The sequence below is a fragment of the Cryptomeria japonica genome, chromosome 9 (genome assembly GCF_030272615.1).
Source record: "Cryptomeria japonica chromosome 9, Sugi_1.0, whole genome shotgun sequence".
Taxonomy (NCBI): Eukaryota; Viridiplantae; Streptophyta; class Pinopsida; order Cupressales; family Cupressaceae; genus Cryptomeria; species Cryptomeria japonica.
The window spans coordinates 724,973,430-724,996,068 of NC_081413.1; the positions used below are offsets into that span (position 1 = coordinate 724,973,430).

Genomic DNA, 22,639 nt, shown 5'->3' on the forward strand with positions numbered 1-22,639 from the left:
ACAACTTTCCAAATTGGATAACCAATTTGACGATTTTCACCAATGGATGTCTCATGAGTATCCCGATAGTCAAGCTCTTCCTTTAATTGAGGGTCTAAAACGTATGCTTCAAAGTGATAAGAATGGAATTGATGTTTTACGTGGTATCGCACACATTGTGGATTCGAATGTGATGCCTATAAAGAGTTGTGCTGAATCTTTAGGTTATACACAACCTCCTACACAAGTCAATCATTCTATTCCTTTGACCACTTCTATTGCTAGTTTACCTGCCTTTACATCAAACATCATGGCTACCTCTATAAAAGACATTCCTCCTGTGATTACCAGTCATGGGGGCAATCCTCCTTCTTCAATTAACCCTATTCCTTCATTTAATCTGACTTCTTCATTCATTCCTTCAATAAGTGTTCCTATTACATCTTCACAAATGAACATGACACAAGGGGGCAATTCATTTAACCATTCCATTCCTCCTTGTAGTGTTCCTCCTATCCAATCATCCCCTATGGTTGACTATCATAGGGTCCCACCACCTTACTCTTTACCATCTTTCAATAACATCACACCTCCATCTCAATCTAACACACCTAATATGAACTCTTCGACTGAAGCTACCATTAATAATCTTGCACAAACTGTCTCTTCTTTACAGCAACAAATTGCCTCTATGAATCAATCTAAGTTTAGTGTGCCCACATTTGATGTTGCGAGCCCACTTTCTCTTGACATTGTTCGAGCTATTCCTCCTAAGCATGTTGAAATCCCGCATTTGGAGCTTTATAATGGTAAAGGAGATCCTCTAACACATGTTAAGACTTTTCAAACAATATGTACTGATTTTGCTTATGACCAAAGGTTGCTTGCAAAACTATTCACTAGAACATTAAGAGACAAAGCCCTACAATGGTATTGCTCGTTGCCTTCTTATTCTATTACTTCTTTTGAACAACTTGCAAATGCTTTCATTCAACAATTTCAAAACAACATAAGTCCTAAAGTTACTTTGATTGATTTAATGCATTGTAAACAAGGTGTTAAAGAAAAAGTGACTGATTTCATTGGTAGATATAAGCATTTGTATGCTCAAATTTCTTTTCCAGTGCCTGACAATGATATTCAAAGAATCTTTATTTCTAATTTACAAAAAGATATTCGAGACAAACTTCTGTTTTCTGAGTTTACTTCTTTCCAACAGTTGTGCGCCACTCTTCACAATTATCAACTGACTGTGAGTCAAATGGAACAATCACATCCTATGGCTCCGAGTGATAAGGGTGATAGCAGTCAACAACCATTTGGGAAGTTTAAACCGAACAGAGATTCCATCAAATTCAATGAAAACATCATCAACAACAATGTGAATGCAGCATCAGGTGTGCCTCCTATTTCTAAATTTTTCAAGAAAGAAAGAAAGTATACTCCTTTGAATGAATCATTGCATGATATTATGAATAAGTTATTGGGACAAAATGGGCTTACTCTTCCTCCTATAAGGCAAATTGATCCTGCAAAGATTACTTCACCTTATTTTGATCACAAATCTTTTTGTCACTTTCATCGTCAGCCTGGGCATGATACTGAAAAATGTTTTTCTCTAAAGGGTAAAATTCAAGATTTGATTGATAATAATACTATTTCTATTTCTGGAGTGAATGATAAAGGCAACACATCTGTAGCTCCTCCTAACCAAAATCTTCAGATTTTTACTGATCCATTACCTTCTCATACTTCTCATACTTCTAATGCAATTGAGGCTAATGATTCCTCTCTCTCATCTACTGGTCTTGTGTCTATGGCTCCGAATGTGATTAACTTTGTAGAGCAGCAAGAAAACCCTAAAGAACCTTCCATCACATTTGATTCCAGTGAAACCATTAGGGCACCTGATGGTCCTTTATACATAGTTGCAAAAGTCAAGAATATGCCTTGCCGTGGAGTGCTTATTGATCCTTCGTGCATGGTTAATGTTATTACTGAAGAATTTCTTTTTACTTTGCAATTGAATCAAGTGATCTATGACAAAACAGATGTGATTGTGAAATTATTTGATGCATTTTCTTCTCCTACAATTGGTTCTATTACATTGCCTATTGAGGTCCATAACAAATCCCTTGATGTGAACTTTGCTATTATTCCTTCTTCCGAACAATTTCGTGTGAAGCTTGGCTATCCTTGGCTATCTTCCATGAAAGCTATTGCTTCTCCTATTCATAAGTGTTTGAAATTTCCCCATAATGGTGAAGTTGTTACTGTCAATCATAGTCTCTTTAAACCAGTTGAAAGAACCTCTAGTGTTCCTATTGATTACTTTTGGCCTAAACAATTCCAATCTCTTCCTCCACAAAGTGATCATCTTTTCAAATCTTATCAAAAGTGGAAAACAGATATGATCCTATCTCTAAGTGAACCTAGAGCACCTAAACTTGACATTCCTATCATTCTTGAGAAGGAAATTCTTCCTTTGAAAGACAAAACTAATGTCTTTCCCCAAGAAGATTCCCAACCCGTCCCTATGGATGCGACTATGCTTATGCCTAATAAATCTTCTAAAAATAGACCTATACCTCCTCGTCATGATGGACTTGGTCTTCTTCCTAAACCAAAAACTCCTCCTTTATATGGAGCAGTTCCTCCTCCTGCCTTCTATAGAGAGAAGAGACCTTCTTCTTCTCCTATTATCCAGCCTAAGAGACCACAACCTAAACACCCAAGTGATAGGGATGAGAACATTCCTCCTCCTCTATCTTCTACACTTCCTACTAAGACTAGACGTAATCGTTCTGCACGGGAACGTCGACGAAAGCGTCGTCTTAGGGCTCAAGCAGCTGCTTCTCAAACTTTGCAATCTCCACAAACACCTTCAACAAGCATTATTCCATTTTCTCCTCAGCCGGATATTGAGCCTAAATCTCCTAAACATAAGATGCATGATGGTCTTGATCCTGTGCGAGTTAAAGATCCTATTTTTATAAATCTTGATGATGATATAGATGAAAATATTACTCCTCTTGCTTCTGATAGTGAATATGAACTTGTTGATGTTGATAACCATTTATCTAATGAATTTTCTAAAGCACTTATCCTAGCTCCTAGACAAGAACAATGTGGCTTGGAACATGAACATAGCCCTTGTTTGGATCTTGTGATAGCTCCATCTGCTGTGTTGGATGTTCCTCCTCTAGCGTGTTCCCTGCCTTCCCGAAACATTGATCAGCAAGATCGGGGGGTAGATGACATGCTAGACTAGTTACATTAGCATGGAAGATTCTCTCCCCCTCTCTTTTGTTACTTCTTCTATATGTTATTCTCATTCTTCTATTTGTCGTCCTTAGTGTTGTCTACTTGAGGACGATGCAAAGCACTGAGATCTCTTTGGTCTCTCTCATGTTGACTCAAAAGACACATGTGTTCCCTTCTTCTAGGTGACCTTCCTTGATTGGGGAATGAAGAACAATTATGCATACATACATATGATATATACATGACTTATCATACAGCATACTGACCCCAAGGAAAGCGAAGTCACCTCGTGCTTTGTGTTTTGTGTCTATTATCCTTGGGCTTATCTCACACTTGGGGGCTAAATCCTTGCGATAACGTGCTCCTTTTCCCTTTCTCATTTCTTATGTGTATCACTACGTTAAAACAATCACCCCCGTTGAGGCGTGTGCGATCGCTTTAACGTAGGGGGGCATACACCCTGTCTATCCTTTCAAAGATACTTGAAAATTTCTTGGCAAACTTAGCTTTGTCTTGAAGATTTTTGGTATTTCTTTTGCATGACTCATAGCGAGGGAACCTTACTACTGACAGTCATGGTTCTTCCTCGTGATCTTCCCTTTTACTTTGTCAATCGAAGTTGTAAGATCCTTAGTCCACTGGGGGCTTGGTGTATCTTGCCTCCTTGACGTGGTGAAAGTCTTTCAACGTTGTTTCCTTGTACTTTATCGGAAGTATGAGCATACATACTCCCGCTAAAGTGGGGGCTAAATGTAGCGTCCTAAAATTGCGACACTTGCAATTTCGACTGCATTTCGGTCTTCACGATGGTGACGCAACACGCAACCTGAATGGAGACCCCAAAACTCGCTCACGACACTGAAAACTGCATTTTTCAAGCACCCTGGCCTGAACCTCCTTGCACCCTGATGTCCCGGGAGGTGGGACCAGAGCGCCCAGTGCCCTGGTCCCTCAGGACCAGGGCGCCCAGTGCCCTGGTCCCTGGGTCCTATTTTGGGCCCGGTTTCCTAAGTGATATCGGGTCTTTTTGATTGCAATTTGGAAATATACTTCCCTGGTCGGCCTAAGGTCGGGAAAATCAGTCTATCAACCCTAAATGACAAGTATATAAACTACATTTTTCTCTCTCATTTGGAGATAGAGGAGGAGGATATGTGTACAAAGCGTGGAAATTATACTCAAGTATTCAAGCATTCAAGCATTCAAGCATTCCTTCAAGCAATTGATCATTCCAAGTCTCCATTCAAGGCTAAGTGTTGCATTCAAGACAAGGATTCAACCATTGAAGAGGAGATCACATACAACATACAACATACAACATCTAAACCTTAGCACATAAGGATACAAACATCCTTAGAACAAGGTATTAGTACTTGTTTTACAGTCATTTACATTTACAGCTCTTGCTCATTTCTTGGTTAATTCCAAAACCGGGGTTTGACCTAAAGGCAAACCCCTAATCCCTAACCCCCCAATCGTCTTCGCTTTTCTGTGTGTAGGTTGCAGGTACGCGGCTGAGATTGAAGATCTGGAATCCTTGTGCAGAGACGAACAGATCCCCCTTCGTTTCGCGGATTTTTCGGAGGACCGTGGCGCCGGGCACCATCGTCCTGACAAATTTTGCTCAAATTTGCAGGACAGCGCCGTATCGACATTTTACTGCTAATTCCAGGTCCGCAGCTTCATCCTATAACCCGAACTCAGTTTATAAGCGAATCTTTATGACTTTCTATGCATCCTTAGCTTAATTTCCTTAATCAACATTCTTTACAAAAGAGGGTAGCCTTGCTTTCCTAACCCTTGAAATTCATTTAGCATCCAATCTTACATCGTGTGGGATTGAATCTTATGAGTTTCAACCCCTCTTTTGAATGTAAAGTCTTCCCCCTAAGTGAAAACCCATCGAATCCTAGCGAACCTCCCTTCTCTCTCCTTGGAGTTAGAAGAGGGGAGACCAACTAGGGTTCGACCGTGATTTTCCGCTTTACACAAAGCTCATCACAAACTAAAATTCACACTTATTCTTCTACACTTGTGCTTGCATATCATTCACATCCAATTCACAACCATCCACCACACAATTCACACATCCGCACTTCTATTTATACATGATTATTCATTGAAACCCTCAACTAGGTCGGCCACAAATAAAATATACATGAAGTCAATCATTTGGACCAAACACACATAATGAGATCCACTCTAGGAGATAAAGAGGACCCAAATACATCACAACACATCTTCCTAAGTCAATTCCAACAAACCACATGTTCTAGAACATCTTCCAAAGTTGGCATCAAACATAACATGTAGAAAAATAATGAAACACATTAACCAGTCATCCCAAAATCATTTCCCAATGCAAATTACACAATGTAAGCCTGTACAAACCACAGTTAGACCCATACCAACATTCTAACTCAACCTCCAAAACATATATGGACCAAAAGAGTATGATCCAAATAAGATAAATCAACTAAGTCAACCAAAGACTAACACAACTAACACCATTGAATGTATATAATAACATAAATTCACTTGCCAATCAAACCATCACTAGAAATCTAAACTAGAACACTGCACAAACTATATTAACATGTCCACCAAGCTACAACACTTGAATCAACACAACAAAGGAATGCAAAGAATTCTCTAGACCAATCCTAACAAACAGGGTTTGTTAGCAAACCACCACAACCAACTTCATCATCTAAGTAATTGAGGATCTAAAAACATGATAGTACAACATCCATGGAACATGGACATTATATCCATAATTATAAGACATGATCATCAAGAACTAGAGGAATGCAAAGCATTTTTTCGTAAGGACATTAAATACTCTTTCCTGCATATTGTACTTCCACTGTTGTAGCCTTTCAAAAACACCTCATACTTACTCAATATCACTACTATACAATGTAATAACATGTGAACACTCATTTTCAGACCATATACAACATCCACACAACTAAAAAAGTTTAACATCAATGATAGAACAACTTAAGTTTCCAATGTATTTAAGTAGGATTTTTTCCATCGTGACCTAAAAGGTTATATTATGTAGCTTGTGTAGAGAATAAGGTTTTACTATATATTGTAGTGATACCACAATTAGAAGATTTATTTTTTAATGTGGTGACTTCTATGTCTAATTGCTCAATATGTCCTACAATGGAATAGTTAAAATTGGAGGATGAATACTTTATAGAACTTATATGGTTGATATTATTATTATTGGAAAATGACATTTTTCATAATTGGGAAAAGTATTTTGATATATGCTCAATTGTTCATTAGGTAAAGTTGATTCCCTTCAATTTGAATATCTTTATGATCTATAATATTTTAGATATATATTTAGCTTCATACACTTACTCATTGAGTGCCCTTTATCATGGTGGTATTCACATTATTCATTTTCTTTACACCCCATATGGTTGGGTTTATGTTAATCAAAAGATCTAGTGACAAGAAATATTTTTGTGCTTAATTTTTTTAGCTTTTGAAACTTAGCTTCCTTAGGTTCTCCTAAGGATGCATACTTATGCCTTGAAGTAGATTTTGTTTTGACTATCCTTGTGTAATTGTGATGTTTTTAGGTTTTTGATTAGTTTGGGCAACTTTAGATTATTGAGAGGATAGGTAGTTTGAATATGTTTAGAATTATTGACTCCATCACTTTCAAACAAAAGTATTCTTAGCGCAAAATTTAGGCCTAACATTAGATTGACTATTGTCTTTGGGATAGATTATGACCAGGCCTTTAACAAAATATTCTTTTAATATGACTCATTTGTCAATAATATTATCAAAAATTGAGACACAATGAACTTGGAGATGCAATGCAATTTTTACATTGAGAATTTGAAAACAACCATTGACAAGTTATTTTTTGGGTATGGCCTAAAGGAATTGACTTATGAAACCCCTCTATTGTAAATAGGAGGCATAACTTTCACCATTTTGTCAAGCTTATTATTACATAAATCTAGCATTGTAAGTTTGTGCTTATAATTATTAAAAAAAATAGCGCAACAAACTTCTTAGATATGCCAAAAAACACAGTAATAGATCTTGTAGGTTGGTGCATGAACTACTCGAGTGTTTGACCTCCTGAGCTCTTTGAGGAAAAAGTCCTAATGATAACATGTCACTATTAGAGACCTCTTAAAAATCCATGAAGAATTATTTCACATGATCACAAGAGTTTGGACCTTTCCTTTATATTTATCTAACTTAGGAACTTCAAAGGCAAAAGGAAAGGGTTTTATCATGATAATTCAATTGAAAGTATAAGGACAAAGGTCCTCAAATTTGTAGTGTTTTAATTTATTTATAATTCCACTTTGTAAACCTATAAGAATCATCTCCTATCACTCTTGATCAAAGTAATTTGTTGGATTTGTTGAATTAGGAGATCTATAGTTGATAGATCAAAAATGTGGGGATTGTTGAAGAGGAAATTGACCATGACTTGAAAATAGACTAGTTTATTGAAAACTTGATTGATATGATGATCATGATGGAATCATTCCTTGGTTGAATTTAATTGATATGATGTGATAGGTGAAATTGTGCTTTGAATGGATTGATAATTCGATCAATATTATGCCAGTGATAGTGTGTTTGTTTGATTGGATTGATAGTTTGAGGAATATGATGTAAGTGGAGAAATAGTTTTGTTGGATTGGTAGTAGGATTGACATGATATAAGCAGTGATACTATATAGTGGGTTGGATCATTTTGAGGAATGGTCAAAGGTGGAAGTGAATATATGGGATTTGAAATAGGTAGAAGTTAAGTTGAGGTGGATTTGATAAAGTGTGAAAATGTTGATGGGACATTTGAGATGAGATGGTCATTTGTGGGGGATATGATATGGATTGATTTAGATTTGAAACATGTAATTAATATCTTGTCATTTGATTAAATTAAGATGTATTTTATTATTTACCAAGAATGGACTGAAGTATTTGATTTTGTAGACGAGGATTAAAAGATGGAGTATGACCATGAGGTGAAGGTGAAGGTAGTGGAGGCACAATACCATGTATTTGTTGTTTAATGTAAGAATTAAAATAATATTGTGTTGATTTAGGCCTATATTTTCAAGGATATTCAATTGTAGGGGTGGTGGATCATGTTGAATGATTTGATCGAGTTTGTTCTTATCAAAGGTGTGAGGGAGTTAAGCTCCTTTAATGGTTATCAATTCAAATAGATGGTTTCTATAGTTGTTCACAATATGTTCTATTGCATCTTAAATTTTCTTGTCTTTCAAGGATTTTAAAAACTCATTGGATATTCAAGTTGATCTACAAGAGCTCCAATGTCACTTCCATTGTCAACAAATTCATGAGATAAAAAAGGTCCAACTTGGGAATCACATGAGAATGAGGATCCAACCTGTAGATCATGTGGCCAATGAGTATCTAACTTAGTCATATGCTAGTGAAAGTACAACTTGTGGAATATGTGTTTGGTAAGTTCCAACTTGGAGCAAGGAAGATCCAGCTTGGAGCAAGGAAGATCCAGCTTGTAAATCCAATCCAAGAGTAGCTTCTAGAAGATTCTAATTATCAAGATCTATACTTAAGATAGGCTAGGGTTTTAAGTAACATGAAAGTGGACTAGATTTGGATTAAGTTATACTTAAGATAGGCTAGGTTCTTAAGTAAGATAAGGTTAAAAGGTGAAGACTAAATTAAGATCCTAATTTCATGAATACAGATTTGGAATGGTTTTGATCTTTTTAGAGTAGGGCTTACTTATGGGCTCTTCAAAGTTTAATTTTCACTTGATTGATGTGTTCCCAATTTTTTTTGAGGTTTAGATGCAAAATTTATTTAATAGTTCGTAGCAATATAAGACACATTAGAAATAAAAAACACATTGGTTTAGGTGTTGATGTAAATGACATTTACTAGTTTATCAAATGAAAACACATCAAGCACATCAACAACATATTCTAGTCGTGTGTGTGTGTGTGTGTGTGTGTGTGTGTGTGTGTGTGTGTGTGTGTGTGTGTGTGTGTGTGTGTGTGTGTGTGTGTGTGTGTGTGTGTGTGTGTGTAAATGTTTGTGGGTTCACCAATATACTATCTTCCATGCAAAGGATAGCTATAAAACATAAGGTCACAAACCACCTATACACCCCTTACCATGGAGACAAAGCCTTATCCATGATGATTTATATCTCATCAACTGGAAAGTACAATTTAACTTCTCAATCCTAACCAATTATTGATGCAACACGAATAAAGATAGTTAAAAGGTCTTAACTAAGGTTAAAAATTAAAATTAAAATCACTAATGGATCATGTCTTTGATATACCTAAAGTCATGTGAGACCACAATATATGAAGTAAAAGTGAAAGATTTCAAAAAAATTGGTATGAGAGGGTAACCCACTCCCCTCCTGCATTATGCAAGGTGAAATTTTCATACAAGCTTAATACAAAAATATTTATTTTCAATGGACGTGTGTGTTGATTCACTCTTAAATTTATATACCCCACTAGAACATGAAGGTTAAAATTGTCCTCTTGGTGATGAAATCCAAGTTAGACCCATTAAAAGGAAAGAAATTCAAGTGTCAAGCTAATTCCTACATATGATCATTTTGCAATGCAAAGGAAGAAAATATGCACTTGAATTGTTATATTAACACAACAAAAAATAGAACTAAAAGTGTTCTTCATTTTCACTATCACCTTTTGGTCTGAGGGAAGAGCATGCACACTTAGAAGTCCTTGAAACACAAAATGTAAAGTCCATTCCCTTTTAAAAAAATCAATATGTAACTACTCCAATGATTAAAGAAAAGGTCTTTGATAAACATCTTGCACCAAATATGTTAAAAAAAATTCATTAATGATTTTTGGACCAACTCTTTGCAACAAACATATTAGTGGTTTGACAGATAGAAATCTTTGACATGTGGTTTTCTACAAGGATAATACATTAGAAATAAAATTTAAATCCCTATATAAAATAAGAAACATATGTTAGCACATAGAAAACTAAATGCCATTGCAATGTTCTTTGTGATTTTCCATGCAATTTTTTAAAAATATCAAATTTGACTTTTGAGTACAAAAGTTACGAGTATTTGAAGTTAGAAAATCAAAGGTGACTTTGAGTAATTCTATCTAAAAATTCGAGTAGAATCTACAAAAAATACCTTCACTACAGCTAAGTTCTCCAAGCCAACTTTTAACAACTATAGAAAATTGAGAATTTGATATGTGAGAGAAAAAACAAATTTGAAAAAATACTATTTTAAGAAACAAATGGAGGGGTGTCAAACCCTAATAGTCAGGATAACCACTAACAATCAAGGGAAATGTGGTCACATGTAATAGTTACTTAGGAATTAGTACTTAAGTTTAATATTGAACTACAATCATATTTAATATCATAGTTAACAAGAGAATTGGCTAGGCATTAGTCACATACATAGTTAGCACTAATTTGATAAGTGAAAAAAAAAAAAATTTTAAAAAAAAAATATACTATTTTAAGAACCAAATGGAGGATGTCAAAGCCTTATAGTCAAACTAACCACTCGTAGTCATGGTGAATGTGGTCACATGTAATAGTTACTTAGGAATTGGTAGTTATGTTTAATGTCGTAATCAAATTTCACATCATAGTTAAAAAGTGTTTTGTTTAGGCAGTGTTCATGTACATTGGTAACCCTATAATTATAGTCAATGATTTGGAGGTTAACTATCAATTGAGAACTAAATCCTAGTCACAATTGGGACCATGGGTGAGGAGCAAAGGAATTGCACAAAGGGTGCTTAAGCTCTTGGTCTATAGTATAATTTGGAGCTAGGTATAAGGGGTTAGAGATTAAGTGATAAACTTATGTTTTTTAATATAATCCAATGCTTGGTGCCAATGGTTGACATGAACAATTTTGTCCCCTCAACTATACAACTACCATAAACTATTGTAAAAGTTGATTTTTAACAAATTAGCAATTAAAGTTTTTGTAGGTTAATTATTTTTCCTTTTATTTGATAGCAATTTTTTTAATTACATAGGCATTACAGAATATAGCTAGTGTGGTACTATATGTACAATACAAAATCATACACATGTACAAATTATGTGCATACTCTAGACCTAGGACACACCCAAGACACTAATTTTTAATCCAAAATACCATATATTATATATTGATCTTCATCTCTTAACTTCATCTCAGACATAACCATTAACTTCATTTTGTCTTAGGAGGCTCTTCGCAAAAAACTCACTTCCATATTTTTTAAATATACTAATAAACCTATAAAATGAAAGTTAGAAATATACTACAAAAATAAGAGAGATTGTGGATACATCTCACCAAGTGTGTCAAAATGTGTAGCAAATACTGAAATCAAAATAAAATTTAAAAAAAAATATTAAAACCTATATTGACCTTAACTAGTACCTCATATTGAGCTAGAAACCATAAAACAAAAGTAAAACAAAGCAAGCATTTTACCAATGGTTTTGTTTCTATTGTACTACAAAGTAGATGTACTAAAAAATTGATTGTATGTGGTTGCTTATTTTGACAGTTTAATGATGCAAACAAATATGAATATTGAAAATTTCTTGAGAAAGATGAATATATATATTTAGATGAAGTGGGATCATTTATTAAGATCTTCTAAAAGATCAAGGAGGGTTGAATTGGTTGAGTAATTGTAAGATGCATAGTGAAGATTAAAAAACATCTTTATAATTTTTTTAATATTTAAAAGAGTTATGAAATGCATTATGTAGAATAAAAATAATTTCATAATTCATTTTATGTATTATAAGTGATTAAATGAAAAAATAAATAAATAAATAATGTTTTATTAAATCATGTGTAAAAGGGAAGAAGAGTAGATAATTAAAATTTATAAAAGTAGAGACCCGGAAATTTTTTATCTGCTGTAATTTATTTAATGTTTTAGTATATGTAGCGATAGGAGGAGTTTCTTTGGATTATGTTTCTGAAGAACAAGTTTATCTGGTAGCGACAGTCATGAAAGAGTGTTTTTTAGTTGATGCGTTCACGTCGTTTCTTTAAATGGCAACCATAAAGCCATTGCCTCCCCTTCACCAAGAAAATTCTCCACATGTTTTCAAGACCAACAGAAATTACAGCCGTTTTACAAAATCTAAGCACAGTCGAGGAAGGCAGATTAGTTGCGGAAAGAAAATGGAATTGACGCATGAAAAAGACATCGTGCGTCTGATGGACGCGCTTAACATCAAAACTGAGGAAACCCACAGCGCCAAAACTGCTACTTGCGTTTTCTTCGAAAACAACCAGCTTTCCATGCATGTCCGACGTAGAAATTTAACAGATGCACGGCATGTGTTTGACAAAATGCCCAAAAGAAACAAGGTGTCCTGGTCTGCAATGATTGCAGGATATGCAGAGAATGGCTTTGGCGAAGAGGCTTTGGAATTGTTTCGGGAAATGAGAGAAGAAGGCATGAAACCCAATCATATTACTTTTGTGAGCGTTCTTCAGGCTTGCAGGGAGGTTGGGGATTTGGAAGCGGGCATGCAGATCCATGGTTGGATCGTGAAGAATGGATTCCAGAGCAACAAATATCTGGTTACCACGCTTGTTGATCTGTATTGCGACTGTGGGACTTTGGATGATGCACGCCATCTGTTTGACGAAATAACTGAAAGAGATGTCGTTTCCTGGACTGCCATGATTGCAAGGTATTCGCAGCAGGGTCATGGGGAGGAAGCTTTGAGATTGTTTAATGAAATGCGGCAGACGGATGTGATGGCCAATTATTTTACAGTTCCATGTGTTCTTAAAGCATGCAGTAGTTTGAGGGATATCCAACAAGGTCAAGGGCTTCATGCTTATGCTATTAAAATTGGCGTGGAGTGCGATATGTTTGTGGGAAGTGCTCTTGTTGATATGTATGAAAAGTGTGGGAGTTTGGCAGATGCACGCAGAGTATTTAATCAGATTCCTCAGAGAGATGAGATCCTTTGGAACACCATGATTATAGGATGCTTACACTGGGGGCGGAGTGAGCAAGCACTTGTACTCTTAAGTCTTATGCACCTGGCAGGTGTGGAGCCTGAACAATTCATCATAAATGGTGTTATGAGTGCATGCGGAAGCGAGGAGTTCAACAAGATTAAGATGAAGATGGAAATGCAGATGAATCTTGATTGACAATATCAAATGTAATTGTTATTTGCATGCGGACTAGAACTTGTTTGAAAATGAAAGGCAAGGTTTCAGCAAGACGAAGATGGAGATGGAGATGAATTTTGATCCACAATATCATTTGTAACTATCATTTTGCATGGATCAGGAGTAGAACCTAGGTTCATGAACCTAGAACCTTCCTTCTGCATGTTGAGGCACTCTACCACTGAGATACTAGCCCTGTGGTATAGGGACCTTACTTGTGCATGCTGGTGTACTCTACCACTGATATACCAACCCTGTGGGACAGTACCTTACTTGTGCATGCTGGGAATCGAGATAGTAGACCTGCGGGACTGGCTCCTTTGCAGTTCGAGGTCTAGATCGTCTCTTTCAATGGTAACTACCAGTGTACGTAAGATATTAGGGATGGTGTGGAGTTGTTTTCTCAAGTCTGTCATTCTATTTCTACCTGAAATTCACTTGCAAATTGGACTGTAAGCACTTTCAGGCAAGTTAAATATCTATTTTGTCCAGGATATAAGTTTGTTTTATACACTGAAGAACATAATGAACAACCAAATGAACTTGATAAAGGCGTTGCTGCGGTGTAACCTTCTATGCCCGTACATGGAAATAAGTTTCATGTGTTACTACAGCAAAAATATTTTGCAATATATACTTTTTAGCTTGTTACAGAATTTCTGGTCCCTGGACTTGTAATTTTGCAGCCTCGTTCAAAATATTTGAAATCTTCTGTGGTGCATCTGTTTTATTGGAAAATCACACACGAATTAACTTTATTTATTGAGGTTTGGAGGCAGGCATACCCAAGCGATATGTGGGGAATTCAACCCTCAACAAGTGTGAGCTTACACACTCCTGTGCTTGACAAACTATGTAAATAATATTCAGTTCAATCACTGTTGAGAGCATGGTTGCTAAATATGATAACCACGGTAAATGAAACGAAGCTTTTCACAAACTTTTAACAAATACAGCCTCCAGTCTGAACTCTGAAGTTAAGTGACTTTTACTTGCCATTAGCATCAGTTTGCGAGGTAGCCTACTACTGCTTAAGACTTAAAAGCACCATTAGCATAGCAAAGACCAGCAGCTGTGTAAGTTGGATCAGTAGGTGATCAGCTTTAGAGTTTTATAGGGCTGCATTCAATTAGATATGAATGTTAGATGCAAAATTTCTGTCTCGGTAGCCATTTAAGGACAAGGAATCGGTTAAAATGCCAAAAGACTTAACATGGCCACTTAGAACATATTTCCAATTTTTCAGTAAGGAAAATGGCCGGAAAGGATACTAATTAGTACAATAGCCTTTGTAAAAGAGAATTAAATAATTGGGTACATTGGAAGGTCACCAGTTCGACAAAGGCTTTTTTCTCCTTCCAAGCAGCTACCATATATGAACTTTGCCATGTAAATTCCAAACAGCAGCTTGTCTAAAACGCTGTTGACTTCGTAGGGACCTTTTTGGAAGCATCCGGGATGGAGTTATCATAAAGTCCTTTGTAATAAGATTCTGGCATGAGAAGATTTGACTGAATTTGATGTTATGAGGACAGCAAGGAGAGTAAAAAAGAGTCCATTAAACATAGGATGTTTGATTTGTGGTGCCCCATTGAATTCTTGGTTCTCCATCCATGCTTGCCTGTCACATCAGATTGAATTAATTTAGTGTTAATTTTGGTTTAATGGTTCTCCATCTATAATTTTAATGTTGGTGTATGATTTTGTTCTTCATTAGTTTAATTATTTATTTTATTCTATTTCATCTGTGACTTGTATTTTCATGTTTGGTGATGTGCATACATACGACTACATCGTATTTCTTTCACATTGGTTGTAACCACCTCTTGTTTTCATATAAATAAATGTTATTGTATGATATAGTTTGATTAAAATATAATTTATTTCATTATATTGGTTTTTCTAGTTCTATATGTCTCCTTGATTTGGGTGGCTATCCTCGTAGCCAAACTATACATAGTATGAGAATGGTTGAAAGTTTTTGGTTATCTCTTTGGGAGATTTTAGATTGTTTTTGAGTAATTGAGTATGCTCTCCTTTTACTTCTTTCGATGATTTGGAGAATTATCAAAATGTGGTAGAAATGTTAAATTCTAAAGTTTTTTAATGATTTTGTATTGCAAATACATTTTAAAGAGTGGTGAAGCAAATCTAAGTTTACCATTACATCCAAAATAGTATATTTTATTTTTGTTGTGTTTCAATTGGACTTTGAAGATCAAATATTCAAGAGTTTTCATTTGAGATGTGTTTGTCAAATCTAGTAGGTAGTCATTAATTTAGATTAAATCTTAACTACTATTCTATCTAAAAAGCCTAAAAACCCATAGATGGACAATCAAATTATTTAACCAAAGCACTTTGCCCCAAGCCCTTGAGAAAAATTGTCTCACCAATTGTTCATAAAATCAATATGCTATCATATTGTGACAAAAACTAGCATTATCACTATGTAGGCACGAACATAGACAATTCTATGACAAGAATGAATTTTTTATTTTTAATTTAAAAAAATTTATTGCACAATAATTGCATGGTATTAATAGCAATTTTCTAAATCATGACCTCCACCCTGCTACATCTTATTGCTCTACCTTTGCTACCACTTGTTAGAAATCTTCATCAACCCATTACAACAATGTTGATTGATCAGTCCACTATCCAAGAACTCTACCCACACTCAACTCGACAATTGCACCACTAGCCTACCATTGAGCATATTACCCCTTCTTGCTACACTTTATAGTTAGATTAAAAAAAAAACATACAGAAACCTTTCTATTACATTTTTTTATTATTTGAGTCACTTTTTATGTGCTTCAAAATCATGCAATCAATTTTTTATTTTTGATGTATGAAATTTCTAAAATTTACAATTTATTATTACAACTGTTGCTACATGGTCTTTTGAGGTTCCACTTAGATTCATACAAACTTTTGTTTAGTGCAATTTTTTAATAATGTATATTTTTTCATGTAATTTGCAGTGATATTATTAGTTTGTACTCATTGTGATCTAAAATTGTAAATAAAAAACAGTATCATCTTTTTGCATTTGTAAAGCATTAAGATCAAGACCATTTTGTGTTTTTTAAAGTGGAACTCTAGATGTATTAAATGTAAAGTGTCATAATTGATTTCATTGGGGGGTTATTTGATAGAGTAATGGGTAAGTATGCTTATGTGATTGTCCTCATATTCTCTACTTTTAGTTTTCAAATGTACTCTTCTAATCCTACAACGACGCATCCTAATATCCCTTAAACTCCATAAAATTATGCAACATGAAAAAAAATAAGTGGTGTCACCTAAGGTTTATCTTGGAGTCTAAATTTGATCCAACTTGTTGGTACTCCAAGCTATAGGCCCCAAATCCTAAAGGCAAAGTAATCTCTCTAGTGCCAAAGGTATCAAATATGCTTGAAGATCAACACAAACTTGTCTCCAGGCTGGGCTACTAAAGACCAATTGCGAAGGCAAGTAATACCTCCTTCAGTTTTGGCTCTCCAATACCAAGGGGGGGTTTCTTAAGGTAATTTAATAGACTTTAATAAAAGTACACAACATTCACCCTAACACAAACCATACCCATTGCATAGTGCATGCCAATTATTGTCACTTTGTGCCTATATGTTGGTTTGGGAGACTTGACATTAAATACCTTCTTAAATAAACAATTTGTCATACAAGGGTTTGTTGTTGTGCACATTCAAACATGACAATAGAACATTCTAAACTAGGTAAAAATGAAAGATGATTCAATTTATGAATTTTGAATGTGTTGAGGATTATGGGGAGACAAAACCTATAATAGATCAATGTCTTCATCTTATTGGGCAACAAATTCTCCTAGTTTAAACAAAATATGTAATGATAACAACCAAGGTAATGCATCAATCAATACATCACAAAAGACTAGGTTTTCTAGAATGCACAAACAAGCTAGGCTCTATACATACATTTACATAAAATCCATAGATGGTTGCAGGCTATTAAATGAGTCTATTTAGTAATCCATGTACATACCTCATACATCTCTATTATTACTCTGAAAAGATACCTTGCAAAATCTTTCCAAGAATTTTATGATCATTCGGATGGCTGACTAATCAAAAACACAAATAAATGAACACCATGTGCAAGGAGAAACCCAATCAAGGTTTAATATGGATTAATCATCATTTCTACGATAGTTACATGGATTAGTAACCATGTATTTGGGATAAACTCATATCAATACAAAGCTAAAATGCTATAACCAAAAATGAAAGTATGAAAAAAAATTGTTAGCTCTACAACTGCTCTCTCCTCTTCAAAACTATTGTCCTCCCTTATTTAAATGTCTTTTTTTGTCAATATACCCCAATAAGGAGGCATACGATTTGTCTAAGGGTCATGCAAGGCAAGAAGCCCTAGCCATGACCTCCTCTAGTGCAGAAATGACATTTGTCACTAGCAAATCTGATCCAACTGCCCAAATTGCATGCAAAATATTATGTTGATTTGTGTCATGCATTTGCATTGATGAATTGCTAGTTTGAGTGTAGAGAGGAGAAAATGCACACAAAATCCACCTAAAAAATGTCCTTATTGTGTCATGCAATAGAAAAAAAGGGTATGCAAATGAATAAATGTAGCATGGCATCACATTCTACCCTTGGATCTACACCAATAAGAATAAAAAACTATCCTTAATCTATGCGAGTATAAATTTAGGTGGTTGCAATTGTAGACACATTAATGGTATTGAGGGAGAGGTTGGTGTAGAAGGTGGTGTTAGAGTTATCTTGTAGTAGCTAATAATTATTTATTTAATTATTAGTCTATTATACTCTACGCTTAAGCTAAACTTAGGAATTTAATAATATTGTAGGCATTTAATAATTATTCTAATGATTAAATACACATTATCCCTTTAGGGTTTCTAATATCCTTGTATAAGGATTGTATTGTACTTTTTCATTTAACTAATTCCCTCTCTGAATGATAATCTTCTTCTTCAGAACCATTATTGTGTTTTTGCCTCCAATCTTCTCTTGTGACAAGTATTTTGCTAACAAGTGTTCTTGGGATCTCTGAAGTTGCATTTTCTCAACTTCTTCATGGTATAAGAGCCTACATCTACTGTTGCTTGTTCTTGATTTTTTAGAAGATTTTTTGGAGGAGGGTTTCAAGCTTTTTCAAAGTTTTTTATTGGATCTGAGGTAGCTATTTTGTTTCTTATCATTTTCGGCTCAAACGGACCTCACTATTGAGCTCAAAATGCCCAAAAAACCCCCATTTCCATATAAAATTTGTTTCTGGACATTTTTTTGGTTTTGCCTTTTTTTTGGCACGAATTTCGTTAAATTTGTCAGAAAAATCATTAAAAAAAAAATTTAGAGTAGTTTGGGCCAAAAAAAGACCTCATTGTTGGCTTTCGAAGGGTGTTTCCGATCATTTTGATATATAATTCGACCTTATTCAATGACAAAGGCATCTGGGCCATGATTTTTTCATTGGCACATTTTACGAGGCATAAAAATCAGTACAGTTGTACCTGCATATGCGTCAGAAAATTTTCGTCAAAAAAATAAAATAAAATAATAATTTATTTTTTTAACCCTCTTTATGCCCTAAAAGAGGGATTTTTTTTTTTGGCCGTAACTTGGTCATACGAAGGTGCTTTTTCAAAAACCTTATATCGTCGAAAACCTCTTTCCAAGCTCTATCCAGATTTGTAGGTTTGAATTTTTTATTTTTCTTTTTTGATGGTGTTTTTTACTGTCAAAGCCAGAGGTTCTTTTTTGCACTCCGGGAGACATAACTTGAGCATCCAAACTCTGTTTTTCGAAAACTTTATATTGTTGTAAAGCTTGTTCTGTGCACTTTCCATTATATGAGTTTTATTTCCACATTCTGCTCCAGATACATTTTATTCATTTTTTTTCTTTTTAGCAGTCTGGTGAATATCTTGGATGTTTTAGGTCTTGGGATCTTTTTTTTTTAGTAGGATGTCTTATCTTTGGCGGTTCTTTCTGTTTCCAATATTATGTCTCCTATGATCATTGTAGAATTTTATTTATGCAAACGCACTGAGATAAAGTGCCACCATGCATTGTATACTTGGGATCTTGCACCTTATTGTACATGCACTACTTATAAAGTGTCATGGGGGGGTTGATGTTTGCCTTTGTTTGCCATCTACCTTTGTCACATGAATGTTCCTTCCATGACATTAGTCTCATGATGTGTGTCAAGTAAGTGTTCCTTCCATGACACTATGTACTTTCTCTGCACCTTCGATGTTCCTGGTTCTTCGTCATGCAATTCTTGTTGGCCGTTCTTTTTAGTGTACCTATCCCTCTCCCTTTTCAGCATTATGGGGAGGTTTGTCCTGTTGTTCTAATGCTTCCTTGGTTCGATTGATCAACTCTTTAGGCTTTGGTGTTTCATGCCATCTGTATCTTTGAGTTTAGTTATTTGCCTTTGTTTGTCGATTGATTCGAGTAGTGTCATTTGAGGGAACTCGTGTAGATTGCAATCTTCTCTATCTGATCATGTTCTATTTCAGTGGAAGTTCTTTAGATCAGCAATTACTCTTCGACAATGTTTGCAACTATTTCATGCTTCAGCGGTGCTCTTCATTCTCTTCTTTTTGTTCCTATCTTCTGGAACACTCTTGTTTGAAGGCTTCTTAGTCCTTCACTTGAGTTTTCATGCTTCAGTGATTCTCACCTAGAATGCGCAAGTTATGTCTCCTAGAATGCAAAAAAGAACTTATGGATTTGACAGCAAAAAACACCATCAAAAAAGAAAAATCAAAAGATCAAACCTCCAGATCTAAAGAGAGCTCGAAAAGAGCTTTCTGGCAATATAAAGTTTTTTGAAAAAGCACCTCCGTATGACCAAGTTACGGCCAAAAGAAAGAAAAAAAACCCTCTTTTAGGGCATAAAGAGGGCTTGACGAAAAAAAATTGACGCATTTGCAAGTACAGTCGTACGGATTTTTGTGCCTTGTAAAGCGTGTCAATGAAAAAATCATGGCCCATATGCCCTTGTCATCGAAATAGGTCGAATTATATATCAAAATGATTGGAAACACCCTTCAAAAGCCAATAGTGAGGTCTTTTTTTGGCCCAAACTGCTCTAAATTTTTTTTAATGAATTTCTCAAAATTCGTGCCCAAAAAAAGGCAAAACCAAAAGAAAATGTCTAGAACCCAAATTTTATATGGAAATGGAGGTCTTTTTGGGCGTTATGAGCTCAACGGTGAGGTCCGTTTGAGCCCAAAATGATCAGAAACAAAACAGTTACCCCAGATCCAATAAAAAAGCTCTGAAAAAGCTTGAAACCCTCCTCCAAAAAACCTTCTGAAAAATCAGGGACAAGCAGCAGCAGATGTAGGCTATGATACCATGAAGAAGTTGAGAAAAAACAACTTCAAAGATCCCAAGAACACGTTTTAGTAAAATACCTGTCACAAGAGAAGATTGGAGGCAAAAACACAATAATGGTTTTGAAGAAGAAGATTATCATTCAGAGAGGGAATCAATTAATGAAAAAGTTCAGTGATAATTTTAGGGTTCACTTTTGTGCATATGGGACCTCACTCTTCCCTTTCCCACCTATTTCCTAGTCACATTCATGTCTTTCCTATGTTGATTTCTCTATCTTTTGGGATCTAGGATATTGCTTTCCTTGGTTGCTTGTTCAATCCCATCGAGGGTTGAGGTTTAAATCTTCGTATGCTTGAAAAATAGGCGATATTAAAATTTCTGTAATGACCCACTATACTTAACCCAACAAAATTTTGACCTCTTTTTTTTTTTTTTTTTTTAATTCTTAATTTAATCATTTGTGTTTGATTCAATAGCATACTCTGGGCATCCATCCATTTGGATTAGGCACTCATTCATTTGGGATGAGCATCTAACCATGTGGGTTAACCATCTAACCATGCGAGTTAGGCATCTGTCCATACGGAACAGAACGTTTCATCTATCCAGTATGGGATAGGCATCTACCCATACAGGGTAGGCATCTATCCAATTGGGATAGGAGGTGCTCTGGCTAGAGACTTAGACTCATCGGGACCATTCGGGTCCTGAGTCTCTCACTAAGTACTACACTCCTCTAATAGGAGCGCACCAAGGTCGTCGTCCTTAGGAGAAATCAAAATAACATAATGCAAGCTTGAATTTCGCCTCGGAATTTGGCTTAAAGCCTCAGGAAGTCAAGCGAATCCATACGGGGTTCCTTCCGAGTATGCATTGAATTACTTTTACACTTATCTTTCAAATTAGGATTCTTCGTAATCCTTCTTCTTACCAAAACCTAGACCCCATCCACGAACGTCTGAGTACTAGGGACAACTTCCTCCCTAGACTACCTACATACCCGTTTCAGCACGGGATCAAGGCGTAAAGTATGTAGTTCTATTTTCTAATCTATGGTTTAATGTAAACCGTTTGGTGGGTACGCAACCCTTTCTAGGGTCAATGTCCCAGACAGTTTCTCTGCAGTTGCTACCCACGATGGTAGCACTTAAGCAAAGGCTCAAGATGGCCTATTGCTTGTGGCCTAAAACAACTAGATCCTAATACCTATCATAAGCGTCACCCTTGACCCAATTGTCAATCATCAACAACTCTTCGAGATTAAATCAAATTTATAAAAGTATTTCACTCAATCAACCCTAAAGGGGTTTACTATGGTTTAACTCAGCGGATGTAAAATCATTTAAGGATTATCTTATTAGATTATCGATCCAAGGGGGATTACCCTCCCCTTGGATTTTAACTTCCAAGTGTCCCTTATTACTCCCCGACGATTTATAGGGACGATGTCACAGACGTCGTTGATGCAGCTTTATTAGGCATTAAGTGCAGTAGTTCAACACGACAGCATTACCCGTAAACGTGACCCAGAGGCACCGTAAATATTGAATGCTGCTAGGTTTTTGTTTTCCAACTCCCTTTGTTTAGTTTTCTAACTAAAAGGATATGAAAACTTTTAATTAGCATCATACTTGAAACAATTATGAAATGAACGTGCATAATTAGACATTGCAAAGCGTAAATAATTGAAATAACTACTTCTAGTTATTTTTTGAACTAATGTCAATTCCTTTACAATATTATAAGGAAGTAACTAACTATAGCATCCACTCAATGTTATATTAACTTAATCCTATCA

The 22,639-nt window shown here is 35.4% G+C and overlaps 1 protein-coding gene across 1 annotated transcript; it reads left to right on the forward strand.

Annotated features, from left to right (window-relative positions):
* Nucleotides 1-12,319: 12,319 nt before the first annotated feature.
* LOC131067444 (pentatricopeptide repeat-containing protein At4g18520, chloroplastic) lies at nucleotides 12,320-13,441 on the forward strand. Its single transcript, XM_058002458.1, has one exon. It carries the CDS (start codon nucleotides 12,320-12,322, stop codon nucleotides 13,439-13,441), a length of 1,122 nt encoding a protein of 373 aa, XP_057858441.1.
* The last annotated feature ends 9,198 nt before the right edge of the window (nucleotides 13,442-22,639 follow it).

What these genes read in the sequence shown, in the direction of transcription:
- LOC131067444 (XM_058002458.1), top strand. Translation starts at nt 12,320, where the DNA reads ATGGCAACCATAAAGCCATTGCCTCCCCTTCACCAAGAAAATTCTCCA.